General features: G+C 43.8%; 1 protein-coding gene across 2 annotated transcripts in view; it reads left to right on the top strand.

The window, feature by feature from the left end:
• Positions 1–18,184, top strand: part of LOC111959448 (mannosyl-oligosaccharide 1,2-alpha-mannosidase IB) — a 171,532-nt gene that overhangs the window by 66,148 nt on the left and 87,200 nt on the right. For both annotated transcript variants that reach the window (XM_023980993.2, XM_023980992.2), the window contains exon 5: positions 1,496–1,592. In XM_023980993.2, the coding sequence (XP_023836761.1) occupies positions 1,496–1,592 (97 nt within the window). The remainder of the gene's footprint in view (positions 1–1,495; positions 1,593–18,184) is intronic.

Raw genomic sequence — 18,184 nt, forward strand, 5'->3', positions numbered from 1 at the left:
TTCTTAATCACTTTTTTGGTTACTACATGATTCCATATGTGTTATTTAATAGTTTTGATGTCTTCACTATTATTCTACAATGTAGAAAACTTTTGACTCGTACTGTACATTTAAATATTCCGTTTCTGTAAATCCTATATTCTTTAACAGATGGGTCAATCAGCATTTGATAAACCGGCCAATTAGAGGTCTACCTCGCCATCAGGAGCCAATGGTTAAGTGGTGTTTTCCCAGTGTGTTAATGTGATTTATAATCTCCTGCTGTGTGGAGACCGAGTGCGTCATTGAATGCCAGCAAGCCAAGAACACAATGAAACTCCTGGCCATGTGTTTTATTGGCTTTGCTCCCTTCCTCCCTTGCCTTGGTGGTGCTGAGAGAAGAGAGAGGAGAGGAGGGGACTCTGGCTCGAACAGGAGGAAACCTGGTCTCACATTTTTGGATGGCTGCCATGGCAGACAGATACAGGCCAACAGGGTGAGAAAATGTCCTCCTGGGATAGCTAATCCCACCAGACTAGGGTGATGATTTAGGAGGAAAAAGGGAAATGTTGCGCGTGCAGTAGAGATTTGGGAAAGCGTGACTCTCTCTGTCAGTCAGCAGCGTCGTCCTCACAGTTTCCCTTGAATTTCCCTTGCGTCTCCTCTTCTCTCCTTTGGTCAGCATCACTGTCTTCGTGTCAAGGCTTGCCTCACCATCCTGTCTGTTTCTCCCTCTTTATTCTCAGTTCATCTCTTACGGCTCCTCTGTAAAGGTCATGTTAATAAGAATACAGCCGTGTTTTTATCCATAAGACAAATGTGTGGTCAGTGCCTCCAGACAGTCAAGGAAAACACAATGAAAAAGATTAGAGAGAGGAGCCCTACGGCGCCAATTTACCAATGTTGTCTGACGAGAAGTAGTTACACGGCAAACACACACAAAGACTGTGTCCTGTCCACCCAGCCATGGTGTGAGATGTGTGGTGAGGGACCTGCTGGCCATTGACCTAGAAACTGAGTGACAGAGGAACTGACAGGGTTGTGGTCACACCAGGGGCTGGGGCTTGGGGTGTGTAAAGAGCTTGGGGGGGTTTAAGGGGCTGGAGTGGAGGTGGGGCCAGTGGCTGAGGGGGCACGGGGATGTCAATCTCAGTTGCATCATTTTCCAGAAAGGCCTAGGTGCCATTCTCTCTCCAGTGTCGAGGCTGAAATGATGGTGAAAAAAGGATTGTGTGTTAATGCTGATTGTTTGTGCTGTCAAGATGTTACGTGCAGGACTGTATGTATGAGTCAATTATAAAATAAAAGGTATGTGACAAGCCTCTTGTAAGGTTCTCCCTTTAGAGTCTATAGTTCAAGATAGGTTCATGGTGTTGTAGCAGACAAAACAAAATGCCTTGATTGTCTTTCTCTAAATGCTCTGCGTTTCTATTCCAGGTGGAACAAGAGTCAAGACTCACGTTATGTTGCTGTATTGCAGATGTGTCTAAAGCCTGTGTGTGTGTGTGTGTTGTAGATGATGAAGCATGCGTGGGACAGCTACAGACAGTACGGATGGGGACACAATGAGTTGAAACCTCTCGCCAAGAAAGGACATTCCACCAATATCTTTGGTAAGTGCCATGGCATTATTCTTAACCACACACACGTAAATGCACCTTCCCTCTCCGTATGTGCACACCCTCCCTCAGAAATACTGTACATGTTCATGCTTGTCCGGATCATCCATTAACAGTGAATCCCATCCAACCAACCCAGTCTGTCTCTGTTTCTGGGTTGTTGCTGTTGTTACTGTTCAGCTCTGCAGCTGCTTTCTGAGATAAAGCAGATCAGACAACTTGGACTGCGGCTCATTTGTAGCGTGTGTACTGTGTATGTATGCGTTTTCTGTATGGACAATGAGAATGTCCAGTGAAGCAAATTGTCCATAAACTCTTGTGGTGTTTGATGAGCTGCAGTTAAATGGTGAATGAGCTGCAGTACTGTGGTGTGGTCAGTCTGTCTCTCCTGGTTCTCTGGGATGGCTGCTGGATATATGTCCACACTGGGTAGTGATCTCATGTTCGTTGGCCAGAAAACAAAGTGGAGGAGAGGAGGCAGAACCCCACACTGATGAGTACCATCAGCTTACATTTCTCACTAAACCACATTATTGATGAGTTATTCTCTCACTCTCTCTCTCCCTGCTTTTGTATCTTGCTCCTCTCTCGCTCTTTGTCTGATTTTGAGAGGCTCTACAGACAGGACTTCTAGGCTATATTGATCCTTCTATCAGTGTGTGTGTGTGTCAGTTGTTTGTTTGGTGTGTCTATCAGAGAGAACATGTTGGAAGAGGCTTTCAGACTCTGTGATATCTGTGCTTCCCTCCCTAGAGCCCCCCTCACAGCGTCTCATATATTCTCACAATGCGTCATCTCTACTGTCTGTCTCTACAGTGCCTTCACATGTCAAAGAAAGGGGAATGATCTCTGTGTGTTTGTGCCAACCCAAGCCTATCTAAGGTTCGCCCGCTATGATAGTGGTACAGGCCTGGATTTCTAACAAGAGGATTGGGTGTCCATTGTCCTCGTGGCACCAGTCTCTGTCAGATAACCCTGTTAGTGTTGTGTAGAAACCTAAGAGCTGATGTTCACAGTAGATAGTAAAAGTTTTGAACACGGAATGGTTCACGCAGGGATAATAACAAACGCCTGTCCTTGTAATGGAGCACAATTCAGTTGAGGCTGGGGTGAGAGAGTGTGGAGCTGAGACTGAGCTAACAATACAGCAGTGTGTTCAGATGGAGGTAACGGAGTGAAGTGGTAACAGAGTTGACATCATGCTGAGTTAAGGGGTAACAGAGTTAAAGTCATGTTGTGTTAGCCCCCTAGAGACGATGTCCACGCCCCTGCGGAAATCTAATTGGCATAATAAAACAATCCCCATCAAAATCAGTCAGTTTAAGCTAGAGAAATCAGCCAGTTTAAGCTAGAGAAATCAGCCAGTTTAACCTAGAGAAAAAATCAGTCAGTTTAAGCTAGAGAAATCGTTTTTTTTGCATTGGATGCGTCTCAATGCACCGCATCGGCGATGTCGCACTTCCGCATCTGTGGAGGAAGGTGACATAGCTAGAGTCGTGTTTGTCAGACCATGAGACATCCTGAAAATCGGTCTTCTCACAAAGTCTGTAGCGTCCGAACGGTTTGACCTTTAAACTATAATGACACTCCTATGGAAAGATGACTCTCACAAATTCTCTGTTTTGCTCTTCGACACACACAAGCGTCTTGGGTCTCATCTGAAGTCGGTACAGACGATCTGCCAACTTCTGTCTGTAGCATCCGATCAGTTGTGGCTACACACTAATAATGTGAGACTTTGACAAACACGTACATGTCTGTTGTTTTGCACACAGATCTCACAAGACTCGTCTGAAGGTCCCCCGGTACCAGTTGAAAAAATGAATTGAAGTACAGTGCATTCAGGAAAGTTTTCAGACCCCTTGACTTTTTCCACATTTTGTTACGTTACAGCTGTATTCTAAAACGGATTTTTTTGTATTTTTTTAAATCCAATCTACACACAATACCCCATAATGACAAAGCAAAACCAGTTTAAATTTGGGGGGATTTTGTCAAAATAAAAAACTGAAATAATACATTTACATAAGTATTCATACCCTTTACTCAGTACTTTGTTGAAGCACCTTTGGCAACAATTACAGCCTCGAGTCTTCTTGGGTATGATGCTACAAATTTGGCCTACCTGTATTTGGGGAGTTTCTCCCATTCTTCTCTAGAGACCCTCTCAAGCTCTGTCAGGTTGGATGGGGAGCGTCGCTGCACAGCTATTTTCAGGTCTCCAGAGATGTTCGATCGGATTCAAGTCCGGGCTGTGGCTGGGACACTCAGAGACTTGTCCCGAAGCCACTCCTGCATTGTCTTGGCTGTGTGCTTAGGGTTGTTGTCATGTTGGAAGGTGAACCTTCACCCCAAAATGAGGTCCTGAGCACTCTGGAGCAGGTTTTCATCAAGGATCTCTCTGTGCTTTGCTCAGTTTATCTTTTCCTCTGTTCCGTTTATCTTTTCCTCGATCCTGACTAGTCTCCCAGTCCCTGCTGCTGAAAAACATCCCCACTGCATGATGCTGCCGCCACCATGCTTCACCGTAGTGATGGTGCCAGATTTCCTCCAGATGTAACGCTTGGCATTCAGGCCAAAGTGTTCAATCTGGCTTTCATCAGACTAGATAATCTTGTTTCTCAAGGTTTGAGAATCTTTAGGTGCCTTTTAGCAAACTCCAAGCGTGCTGTCATGTGCCTTTTACTGAGGAGTGGCTTCCAATTGGCCACTCTACCATAAAGGCATGATTGGTGGAGTGCAGCAGAGATGGTTTGGGCTTCTGAAAGGTTGTCCTTCTGAAACTCTAGAGCTCTGTCAGAGTGACCATCAGGTTCTTGTTTACCTCCCTGACCAAGGCCCTTCTCCCCTGATTGCTCAGTTTGGCGGGGTGGCCAGCTCTAGGCAGAGTCTTGGTGGTTCCATACTTCTTCCATGTAAGAATTATGGAGGCCACTGTGTTCTTAGGGACCTTCAATGCTGCAGAAATGTTTTGGTACCCTTCCCCAGATCTGTGCCTCTACACAATCCTGTCTCGGAGCTCTACGGACAATTCCTTCGACCTCATGGCTTGGTTTTTGCTCTGACATGCACTGTCAACTATGGGACCTTATATAGACAGGTGTGCCTTTCCAAATCATGTCCAATCAATTGAATTTACCCCAGGTGGACTCCAAGTTGTAGAAAGATCTCAAGGATGATCAATGGAAACAGGATGCAACGTGTCTGAATACTGTAAATAAGGTATTTCAGATTTTTTTCAAATCTGTTTTCCTCTTGTCATTGTGGGGTTTTGTGTGTAAATGTAGTTAATTTAAAAAAAAAAAAAACTTTTTTTTTAGAATAAGGCTGTAAGATAACAAAATGTGGAGGGGTCTGAATACTTTCAGAATGCACATGTAAAAAAAAAATGTCATGTTTCCTGATCTTTCTTATATATAGGACAGACACTTCAGAACAAACTTATTAAAAAAATAAAAATAAATTGTGGGTGGACTATCTGTTGTTCCATGTAGTGAATTTGTTATTCAATGTGTTTGTATGGGCTAATACCATTTTTCATCAAGTAATTGTGTTTATATATTTTTGATACTTCAAGGCGTCTTAAAATTAAAAATCAAATAGCGAAATGATCAACATGACCCCCCCTCCCGCGACATAGACAGGGCTTAGACTGTAATGGGTTTCAAGGGGTAACAGAGTGAAAGTCATGCTGGGCTAAGGGGTAAAAGAGTAGATGTCATGCTGGGTTAAGGGGTAACAGCTGAGGTAGCCTCCCGAAATCATGTTGTCTTGCTTCCTTTGGAGGTCTGTAGGATTTTGAATAAGCCAAAACGGCTAGAATGGCTTCCAGTGGCTAGATTTTTATTGGATGTTACATTTCAAGAACCCTCCCCCACATGCCCGTAGAATTGGTGTTAATGTCTTCACTATTTTGCAGGGAGTTGTTGCGTATGCTAGTTTGCAACATTGCAGAAAATGTAAGAAAAACTTGAACTGAATTCTGTTTTGCCAGAAGTGTGCTCTTTACACAAATTCGAGTCGATGAAGGCATTACAACTCCTCTGCTTGAACACGACAAAAAAAGTGTCTACCTACAAGCTATATTAAAAGTTTAGAGTATTGAAAGGGAAAGTGGAGAAATGGAAACATATTTTGATGGGGTTTTAATCAGTGATTTCTCAGCCATCCTCACGCACTCTTGCTCCTATAGCACTAATCTAGTGGGCACCTTTGGGAGCTCTGTTTAAGCAAGCATTTGACGTGTTGCGAGGCATAACTGATTTGCACCACGTTTCCATCCCTTTTTAGCTACTTCCTGCCATTGATTTCACCAGGATTTCCGATTAGGGAAGCCTGGTTCCTGACGAGGTTACACCACTTGTCAAACACACTCTAACAGGCACACTATTACAGGCTACTCTGTCTGGCAGTAGACTGGGCTGCAGTTCAGTGATACTGATAATAACCTACCTATGCTCATATGGGATGCAGACCAGCAGTAGCAGAGTTTACAGGGCTACAGCTGGACTGCTGTCCTGTGTCTCACGTTCCCAAGCAAAAACAAACTATAGAATATTGCTCAAACAGAAGGGGGAAATAAGAGTCACTGACAACCAAAATGAAACAGCTGGAGTTTTAGGAGGGTTTCTGAAAGACACCACTGAAAGTTGGCTAGCAACAACAACTCAAACCTAAGACACCCACCATGAACGTCCACTGAATTTGCCCAAGAGGCGGCAAACAAAATAAAACACACCAAACTTTAAAAAAGGAAGCAAACCAAAATGGTGGAGCAAAACAAAAACAGGGAAGATCAGACAAAGGAATGCTTTTCGGGAAATCAAATAGGGAGAGCCAACTAAAGGTGTTTACCCTCCTAATCTCTCAAGACAACTTGAACACTAGGCCAGCCACTCTTAAATAGAACCTGGGCCAGTACAGGTGAAACACCTTCTGACTAACGAGACGGCAACCAGCACAGGTGTAACACATACTGACTAACGAGGTGACACCAATCAGCGCTTTCTACGCGCTAACATGCTGTATGTGCTGAAGTCCAACCTCAAAACATAAAGGGAAAAAACAAAACCTGTAACACGTGTTACTAGAAGAGTTATCAACAGTATCACTGAGCCTGAGCCACACCTTGCAGCACTGTAAACTCAGTGCTGCAATACTCTGTCTGTGGCCCTATAACACAGAGCCAGGTAAGGACAACAACAGTCTTACCACACTACAGTTCTCTGTGGGCATAGTCCTTACCTTGTGGTGGATGTTGTGGTATAGTAGTTTAGTCTTCCAGTGGGTTGCTGAATGCCACTATAGGCTCATATCCCTAACTGAGTGCCTTGCCTACTCGCATAACAGGGAATCATAGTCACTCAGTCAGTCCCATCAACTGAGCATTGATTGAGTTGGAAAGCATTTGACCTGTATTCAAGGTCAGCCATCGGTCACAGAGAGCAGAGCAGCTAGGGCCGTCCTGTTTACTGTGGATGCATGGAGAACAGACGGCCAAGCCTCTGATCTTTAAACACACTGACCTACTCTGGTGTTTACAGGAAACTGCTCTCCAGGGAGCACAGGGTCAGGTTACGTTGATATCAGCTGTTAACTGGACTGACAGCCACACCACTGGCCAGGCAGTCCCTCTGCAGGGCCAGGCAGACATAATACACACAACAATGTCAACAACCTTCTCATGTTTTATAAACATTTACAGCATTCATGTGGCCATATAAGGGGATGTTATTTTATTAATCAAGCAGTTTTTTTTGGTGTGGTGAAATTTGATTGCCAACACTACCAATCCAACTAGAGTCCATGTCGACAGTGTTTCCAGTGCACTTAGGATCTGCTAACTCATTCATGCAATGACTCCTTATGCAGTGGCTGTCATTGTGTAAGTGCATGTCTACTTGCATTGAGTGTACTTTAACCAAGCCCGGTAGAGCCCACAACTGAGGATATTATGCAACTAGGGCTGCATCTTATTCCAAAAACTTGCTCCCTCTCTTCACTCCTCGTTCACTCTGCTTCCCAGATCGGATAGGTTGATGCATGGTGACATCGCAAAGTACGGTACCCTTGTTGCATTGTGGGATTGGATGAGAGTAACGGAGACATCATATGGACACCTGCCTGCCCTTCCTACAACCCTAGACAGCACAGCAGGGCTCACATTGTATTACCCTCACACAGTAGAATCCAGGAAGTCTTCCAGGGAGCATGTCTCCCTCCGCCCCCACCCTACTCTGCTATGGTCAGCTCAGAGAGCAGTTGCCATAGCGATTGAAGGGGCAGCTGAGTTCAGGTTTGTTTGGGCACCTGGTTGTCCCTCAGACCCCAAGCTGCAAATTTAAACAGGCTTTGATCGCCAGGCCTGCTAATCAATTACTACACTACAGACCTGCTAGCCTTCAGTGCTTTGTTTCTCTGTAATACACTACAGATCTGCTAGCCTAGCTGTTGGCACTTTGTTTTCCTATCACAACAGTCCTGCAGGGGAGGATAAATTAATTGTTAAGGTAATAAGATTATTTGTTACTACAGATTTAAATCGATCATTCGGTCATAAATGTGGATGCCGTCCCATGGTCGACAGCTCCCTTTCCTTCCTCCTCAGTTTGCAGCCCGTTAGTTAGTTGTTTTTCAGCATGTAGGTCATGTCTTTATATGATCGATTCCCAGTAGGGATGTTAACCGTTAGTCTGTTAGCCTCCAAAAATACATTTGACCGGTCATGCCTAGCGATCTATAAGTTAATTTACATAATTTAATGGAATTAAATTGCCGCCTGTGTATTTTCGTTAGTCGCCATGAATCTTATTTAACTCATGCGCACAGCATACAGAGCCTAGTTTAGCTCTAGCTGTTACTGGAGCGAAACGTTATTTTAGAAGCCCAGTCATTGCGCAACAAATAACAATTAGAAATGTAATTGCGTGTTAACTGTTTTGATGGCCACAATTTAAAAATAGCTACTCTTTTAATTTCTCAATCTCAACTCGTAATTAAAGAACGCCTTCCATTCGCCATTCGGGTGCTATAAGCAGACCCAGGCTGTATCACATCCGGCCGTGATTGGGAGTCCCATAGGGCGGCACACAATTGGTCCAGCATCTTCCGGGTTTGCCTTCTGGTAGGCCGTCATTGTAAATAAGAATTTGTTCTTAACTGACTTGCCTAGTTAAATAAAAAAAGACCGGGTGCCTTCCTGCCTTTGGGACAAAGACTGCTATTATTAGGGCGGAGTCAAGACCATCTCGTTGTTGTATACAGTATCTCTGGCTATAGTCAGCGGTACTGTAAGCAGGCTATCACCACCACTTTTCAATGTGTGCTTAAGGCAGTATAGTTGTTTGAAACCTGAACATTTTACTTTACATGAGGCATGTCTTACCTTGCTTCAAATTAGCATAGCCAAATCCAACCATAGAAACGTGAATTGACATTACTGCTCTCTCCTCTTCTATTGGTTTTCATATCAACTTTCTTTCATTGTCCAGTTGCTAATTTAGGCACAATCCTAGTCATATTAGCAACCCATCCTAGTTGCTGCTTCCCCATGCTTCCCCAGATTCCCCATGTTTTCTAACAGAGATGTTGATCTCTGTCACATATGGAATTGCTCCCCTTAGGTGCGCTGTTTAGCACGGTGTTTTCCCACGAATTGCATTTTGGCAAATGTTTGAAACGTACATTTTATCAGTAAGACAATAGTAAGACAATAAGACAATAGGCTTGCTATTGTTGCATGTTTCCATTAACCTTTGTGTAGTCTTAACATTCTGTATACTCCCCTTGTCCTAAGGGTAAAAAATGACCCACCTTCACTAAACCCCTAAAAATTAAGCATCTTAATTGAATTTTAAACCCCAAATCTATTTTGCATGAAGAAACAACCTGTCATTCATCACAAACTTCGTGAATATCTGGGTTTTCCCTCTTTACAATGCAGAAAGACTGCATTTAATCAGTGGACACCACTCGTTTTTATTACAACACACTTGTCATAATTGTTTTCTTTATTAAAGTAGAGGTTTATTATTATTAGTGCTAAAGGGTACTGCATAGCTGTAAACAAAAACAATTGAGCTAGCACTTGTATAGCCTAAGAAAGTAGCAGAAATGTGCAGAAAGTAGTTTTGAATGCATTTTATTGAAGGGAAACAATAACAGTCTTAAACATTTTGGCAACATAGTGATATATTCTTATACTGTACAATGAGGATATAATCTACAAAATAATAGTCTTCTCCCATAAAAATAAAATATTTAAAAAAATTGCCCCCACCAACAAGGTGTATAAACAACAATAAATAAGAATAAGCTAAGATAATAGATACAAAACAAAAACGTGAAGAACATAAATCAATGAACTCCAATTAGCACATGTAGGACAGTATGCAAGTGTGTGTGCATGGACTTTGCAGATGTATTTAGTCCTTCTTTGGGGGGCAGAATTGGCATCTCCTCCTCTTGCCTGCCCCAGCTGCAGCCTCAGGTGGATCAGGACAAGATTCAGCCCCCTGAACAACTTTCACAAGCGCTGCAGAGGCTGCTGTGCCGGGGAGGCGCTCCCTTCTTTGAATGTGTGGGGTTACTAGTGCCTTTCCCAGCTGCTCCAGGAACACCCTCTTGTTCCGCTTATCAGGCATCCAGGTAGGGTTGATCTTGTTCCATATCACAAAGGCATTGTATGAGGACACATCAATGATGTTATGGAAGATGACCAGGGGCCAGCGGGCAGTCATCCTCCTGCAGCTGTAAGTTCCAATCACCTTGTCCAAGTTGTCCACGCCTCCTTTGTTGTGGTTGTAGTCCAGGATGATGGCTGGCTTCCTGTCCTCATGATCACTGATCTCAGCCGTTTTGTGCAGTGTGCTAATGAGGACCACATTCTTGTTCTTCTTTGGGAGGTAAGAAACTAGAGTGGTGGTGGGGGTGAAGGCAAACTCTGAGAAGGCCTCTCTCCCCCCTTGTTGTGAGGAGTGCAGGGGGGAGCTCAAGCTTGTTCTTTCTAACTGTGCCAGCCATGGTGATCTTCCTCTTCAGGAGCTCCTGGCAGAGTCCAATCAGTAGCATATATAATCTCAATTTCTCTCTGTGTGTGTCTGTGGTGTGTAAATTATTTTATAACTGCTGGGTCAAAAATTATCCTAAGACAATCTTTGTACCCTGGTGGTGTACAGCTTTCATGGAAATATGAACAAAGGAGATGTTTCACTTTTTCTAATGTTGGGGTCACTCTAGGAAAAGTAATCAAATTTCAAGTTGGAAAAAATATAATTTAGAGGGGTTTCTCTGCTGTTTAACAGTGGCAGGTCATTTTTTACCCTTAAGACAACACAAAGGTTAAGGCTCTTAATGAAAAATGTATGTTCCTTGTATGCATGTATAGTATTTTGTTGGTCACCTCATTTTACTGGTTGAAAATGTTTTAACCGTTTGTTGACGGGTTAATGAGGGTTGGTTAGTCGGCAGCAAAATTGACCGAAATTTGCGTCCCTAGTTCCAACGGCGGACTAGCACACTGGGCTGTGAGGGCTGTGAAACGGCGCCATTGCAACATGCCCCTGTGAGAGGTCTAAATCACACACACAGCATGACCGGCAGAGAAGAAATGAGGAGAGGTGAGAGAGGAAAACCTGGAAGTGGATGTCTGATAATGGGATTAAGAACTAAAGAGGATAATTCAGAACCCAGAGGGCTGAGCCTGTCTAAGGAGAGAATACACATACCATCCACTGTCCAGAGGTAGGAGGGAGAAAACAGGGAAAAAGAGGGGGAGAAAGGAGGGAGGTGCTGAGGAAATGCATTTGATGGAGAGAAAAACATGATGGTGATGAGATGTGGAGGCACAGAGAAGTAGAGAAAGATGTGGAGAGAATATGAAGCAAAATGAGGAAGAGGGAGGGAGAACAGAGGTGTCTGTGTTCAGACGGGATAAGATCTGGATAGAATTCACAGATGGTAATGTATGGAAGACCTCTGGAAAATACAGGGAGGAATGTTCATCATACAATATGAATCAACCTGAGAAAATAATCCACTACTGTTACGCTAAAAACAAGGATGGTTGAGTCAGGTTTCACAGAGCAACATAGGATGTAATCGCTAAGACTTCACCATTCTAAACGATTCCTACAGTGGCTCTAAACATGAGCAGCTATTATGACAGCGATGGATTCCTCCAATCACGCCTTCGGGGGACGTGGGATTGACAAGACTAAGGCCCTCCCCCAAGTGTTATATTCTCACCTCTCCTCCTCAATATTCATAAGCTCACTACAATATTCCTTTTCCTATCAGCCCCCCTGTCGGAGCACTGATAACATCTCCAATTACACATATACTCTTCTGCTGATTGTCAAACTGTGTTCCCCGGGTGGCTAATATCCTCCTAATGAACAAAGTAATTTCCTTGTTGGTCGACCGTGTTGAAGAGCATGAGAGAGGGAGCGTGTCTCTGGTCTTGCGGGAAATGATACAGCAGTGGTGATGTTAGCTGTCATAGTCTTATAGCTTCCGAGGCCTGTTGGGCTGGGCTCTGCTTTTCTGTGCTTTGGGGTCAGTGGGATGGATGCTTTAATAACTGTGGCAGTGGATGAAGCAGTGTTTTCTGTAATTAAATGGATTAGCCAGCAAAATAGAAAAAGTATCCAGCCAGGGAGTACCTGGCTGTTGGGGTCCGTGGGGGCATGCAGAACAAGCTCTGTTTTGGTCTCCTCTGGCACATTCTAATGCATTGATTCCATCCAAAATACACAGCTAAATTATTGAATACTTTAACGACTTTACCTCCCAGATTGGTAAAATTAGTTGTGGTATTGTGAAGAAAGAATTTACAATTAAAATGACTTAAAATGTGTGAATTTAGTGTGCTAGTTGTTTTGGATATTGTCTAAGCCTATCTTCTAAGTAAGAACCTTCTTTTTAAACATTCAACCTGTCTTCTCTTGAAATTAAAGCATATTTAGTTTTACTGCAAGATATGATTTGCCACAATTATGTTTGTTCTTCAAATTATGTACACTGCTCAAAAAAATTAAGGGAACACTAAAATAACACATCCTAGATCTGAATGAATGAAATATTCTTATTAAATACTTTTTTCTTTACATAGTTGAATGTGCTGACAACAAAATCACACAAAAATTATCAATGGAAATCAAATTTATCAACCCATGGAGGTCTGGATTTGGAGTCACACTCAAAATTAAAGTGGAAAACCACACTACAGGCTGATCCAACTTTGATGTAATGTCCTTAAAACAAGTCAAAATGAGGCTCAGTAGTGTGTGTGGCCTCCCCGTGCCTGTATGACCTCCCTACAACGCCTGGGCATGCTCCTGATGAGGTGGCGGATGGTCTCCTGAGGGATCTCCTCCCAGACCTGGACTAAAGCATCCGCCAACTCCTGGACAGTCTGTGGTGCAACGTGGCATTGGTGGATGGAGCGAGACATGATGTCCCAGATGTGCTCAATTGGATTCAGGTCTGGGGAACGGGCGGGCCAGTCATAGCATCAATGCCTTCCTCTTGCAGGAAACTGCTGACACACTCAGCCACTGATGAGTCTAGCATTGTCTTGCATTAGGAGGAACCCAGGGCCAACCGCACCAGCATATGGTCTCACAAGGGGTCTGAGGATCTCATCTCGGTACCTAATGGCAGTCAGGCTACCTCTGGCGAGCACATGGAGGGCTGTGCGGCCCCCCAAAGAAATGCGACCCCACACCATGACTGACCCCCGCCAAACCGGTCATGCTGGAGGTGTTTGCAGGCAGCAGAACGTTCTCCACGGCGTCTCCACACTGTCACGTCTGTCACATGTGCTCAGTTGTGAACCTGCTTTCATCTGTGAAGAGCACAGGGCGCCAGTGGCGAATTTGCCAATCTTGGTGTTCTCTGGCAAATGCCAAACGTCCTGCACGGTGTTGGGCTGTAAGCAACACCCCCACCTGTGGACGTCGGGCCTCATACCACCCTCAGGAGTCTGTTTCTAACCGTTTGAGGCAGACACATGCACATTTGTGGCCTGCTGGAGGTCATTTTGCAGGGCTCTGGCAGTGCTCCCACTGCTCCTCCTTGCACAAAGGTGGAGGTAGCGTTCCTGCTGCTGGGTTGTTGCCCTCCTACGGCCTCCTCCACGACTCTGATGTACTGGCCTGTCTCCTGGTAGCGCCTCCATGCTCTGGACACTACGCTGACAGACACAGCAAATCTTCTTGCCACAGCTCGCATTGATGTGCCATCCTGGATGAGCTGCACTACCTGAGCCACTTGTGTGGGTTGTAGACTCCGTTCTCATGCTACCACTAGAGTGAAAGCACGCCAGCATTCAAAAGTGACCAAAACATCAGCCAGGAAGCATAGGAACTGAGAAGTGGTCTGTGGTCACCACCTGCAGAAACCACTCCCTTTATTGGGGGTGTCTTGCTAATTGCCTATAATTTCACCTGTTGTCTATTCCATTTGCACAACAGCATGTGAAATGTATTGTGAATCATGTTTGCTTCCTAAGTGGACAGTTTGATTTCACAGAAGTGTGATTGACTTGGAGTTACATTGTGTTGTTTAAGTGTTCCCTTTATTTTTTTGAGCAGTGTATTTTATTGACTGCTGCTGTTGGCACTTAGGGTAAGGAGACCAATGTGTCGTTTTTTAATTTGGGTGAACTATCTCTTTAACAGTTTGACCTGTCAATCAATCACTGTGGGTGGGATTTTGAGGGAAGGCGGTAGATTAGTAATCTAGTCAGAAATGTAGTTTATTGTGGCAAAAACCTAAGAACAAATGAGCTGTTCAGTCAACATGGAATTCCATTTGAGAAACAATATTGAATAGCAGGAAATGGTTTTAAAAATGCAAACATTTTCAGCGGGAGGACCCCCAGACCCCCGCCAGATTTTGCACCCCCAATTTTTTTTTAGAAGGCAGGAACTCATGAATAGACCTACAGGTGTGATTGAAATGAAAAATTAAGCAGATGTTAAACATGGGCTACACAGAAAGCAGCAGTTGACTACTCCATTTTCGTCACTTTAATCAAATCAGTAGGCCTATATCAATGTCTTTAATAATACCATGTAAGTATCATGCTTTTATAACCTTCAATCTTTTTTCATATTTTGGACCAGATTGGGGCTCTCTCTCCACTACCTATTGTTCCTGCAGTGAGGATTCAACATCTTCATCAAATGTTTTCATAATTTATCAGCAGATAATCAACAAAAAGCAGAAGTAGCCTACCAGTATGCAAATTAAAAATAACAGGTACCAAGAGGCCAGACAATGAGTCTGTTGTCGGCTTTAGCTGATAGCCGGCGCTTATGGAGTGTGGATGGACGATGTGGTGGTGATGACTTTATAATGACAGCTGGAGCGTCCAGAGACACTTATCTCCGCTGGAGAGTATGGAGGAGGGAGATGAGGCTGAACCTGGTGGTGAGGCTAGTTAGAGCGGCTTTATATGTATCACATTCTCACTAAGGGCTGAGAAACTCCCCAGTCAATACCTGCTCGGCACTCAGAAATGAGCAGACACCTCCAATAAGCCAGCACGCCCTAACTCTCTCTCTCCAGGGAGTTGGGTGTGTGTGGTGCACTTCTCCATTTATTCATGTGTTGGTTTGTTTGAGCATTTGTGTGTGTGTGTTTGAGATATTTCATATCAATCCGTAATGTAGTAGTACATTCGTGCAGGACTACACAATAGTGAGTACTGTGCCAGTTGTAAACACCCGTCTGTTTGGTGCATTAGTTCTGTAGCATACAGTGGGTTTCTAGGGGTGCGTCTCTGTCCTTGTCAAGTGAATTGGGGTAATCTAAATCCTCCAGTCCCTTAGAGAGGAGTGGATGTTTGTGGAGGAATCATTGCATGTCGCCCTGATTAACATCCAGTGGCTCTACAGTATTTCTTTATTTTTCCCAGTGCTGCTAGGGAGTTTGGGGGTTGGCCTGGACCTGCTGGCAGCGTTAGAGAGAGACACAGTGAGAAGAGAGTCTGCATCCAAAATGGCTCTGGTCAAAAGTAGGGCTCTACTGTATATAGGGAATAGGGGGCAAGGGTACCATTTCAGACACAGCTAGAGACTGAAGCTAGCTCTGCTCCCTCCCAACAGGATGTTGTCACATTTTCTTCTCCGCTCCTCCAGCTCTCCCCTTCTCCCCTATTCCCAGCATTTCACTCCGGTTAAACTTTTAACAGGCAGGCTGATGCTAAATTGGACGGCAGGCAGGAAAGCAGACGGATTTGCCGGCTGCTGAGTCCACTAGGAATGCGTATAAGCCTCTCAAACACAGCGGAGGAAAAAGGGAGAAAGAGGAAGTTGGAACTTTAATGACAGCCTAAAGGAGCACGAAATGAGCTTTTTCTCCCCGCCTAATGTTTGACAACACATCAAATGTGACAAGAGAGCCTGTGTTCTTCTGAGTAACGCTACAAACTATTGGATGGGCCACTCAGGAGCCAATTCCCCACAACTCTGTGCAGCTCTGGACTTGATAACATTTTCTATAAATATTAATATTAGTACTAACGACTGGAGGGGGCCGCTTGAAGATGGTACAGAACGTCATGTTCAGAAGATCATGCAGGGAAAGACATTATGGAAGAGGAAGGAAGAACATTTACTGCTGTTGCTCACCACAGTGTAGGTGTTCCTAAAACGAGGCCTCACTCACATTCACTCGCTCACATTCATATTTACTGAGCGTGTAGCTTAGTAAATATTCATCAGGCCACTTATGGTGACTGGCTTGTCTCACAGCACACAACCCACATCACACACTCCCTCTGGAGATGGGCCACGGTGGGGGAAGAGGGCTTGAGAGAGAAAGAAATTGAGAGAAAGGGGGAGAGAGCGAGAGACATGGAGAAGAGAGAGAAGCTCCCAAAAGCAAAACTGTTTTAGGCAGGGTCCAACAGAGCTAGGAAGGGGAGGCACCTCACCTTTTTAACGGAAAGAACATTGGTGTGTCCTAGGTCGGAGATGAATGTTCTCCATACTGAGAGTGATTGCATTTTCCGGAGGTGTAGTTATCACCAAGACTAGAAGTCTACACTGAGAAACTGGATGTGAGAATGGATTTTCTCCGGGTGTGAAAAGTCTACTTGTCAGCAGATGCGAACTCTTAACACACACACACACACACACACACACACACACACACACACACACACTTCCATTCTCTCCCACGCACATGCACACATACGTGCACACACTGGGTTTAAAATCCAGAATCTCAGCCCACACAATCCTGACTTATCCAGTGCTTTAGTCAATGGTTTAGCCTACTGTATGTCAATACATGACCAGCAAAATAGGTGAAAGGTTAATTGTACCCTGTTTCTAATAAAACAGCCATAGACCTAAAAGAGCCGTATCAAATATTATTTCCATAAGTACAGTCCCTGGTAAGGCGCTTTCTTTAAGCACCAACTAGAGATACCCTGGTTTCCCCTTTCAAAGTCCTTGAGCTCAAAGTTGGGCATTGATAGATTAACATAATCACTGTGAGATTATATTGTTTTCAGTACCTCCATACTGCTGGTGTTTAAAGGATCTAGTGACCTTTCTTTTCTTCAGCTATGCCACTGTACTGAACGCACTGGAGTCTCCACACACAGTTCTCTTTGGCTGAGCTTGTGTATTCCCCAAGTAGCTTGCTAACTTTGCTCAACTATCCAGAAACTTTCCCACTCTTGGCCTTCAGCCATAGAAGTAATTTGTTGACATTTTACACAAGATATGGTAATCTGAGAGGGGCCTGGTACACTTAAAGGAACACAAATTGGACATTACAAAGGCTTCTGTAGAGAGATGGAGCGCCAATGGAAAGCCAGAAGGCAAGTCTTCCCCATGATTAGAAGTTTGAAGCCCACATGATCTCTGCTTTAGTCGTGAACATCAATAATTAGGAGTTTTTCATAATTCTCCCTCTTTTAAAAATATAAAATGAGAGAGTGAAGAACTTTCAGCAAGAAAGTCCCTCCACCCCCCCAAAAGAGTTATCAGATTACTTATCTGATGTCATCTCCAATGTAATGTTCTCAGACCTAAGGCATCCAGCAAACTCTGGTCATTTATTAATATTTTGACTTTCCGGGTACAACAATATTAGACGAGCAGAAAAAACTAATGTCTGTAAATCCTAATTGGGATTCCCAGCTCTAGCCATTTACACACAATGCCCCATAATGACAAAGTGAAAACATGTTTTGCAAATGTATTTAAAATTATATACAGAAATATATCATTTACATAAGCATTCACACCACTGAGTCAATACTTTGTAGAATCAAATCAAATTTGATTAGTCACATACACATGGTTAGCAGATGTTAATGCGAGTGTAGCGAAATGCTTGTGCTTCTAGTTCCGACAATGCAGTAATAACCAACGAGTAATCTAACCTAACAATTCCACAACTACTACCTTATACACACAAGTGTAAAGGGATAAAGAATATGTACATAAAGATATATGAATGAGTGATGGTACAGAACGGCATAGGCAAGATGCAGTAGATGGTATAGAGTACAGTATATCCATATGAGATGAGTAATGTAGGGTATATAAACATAAAGTGGCATA

The sequence above is a fragment of the Salvelinus sp. IW2-2015 genome, linkage group LG36 (assembly GCF_002910315.2).
Source record: "Salvelinus sp. IW2-2015 linkage group LG36, ASM291031v2, whole genome shotgun sequence".
In the NCBI taxonomy this organism is placed as follows: domain Eukaryota; kingdom Metazoa; phylum Chordata; class Actinopteri; order Salmoniformes; family Salmonidae; genus Salvelinus; species Salvelinus sp. IW2-2015.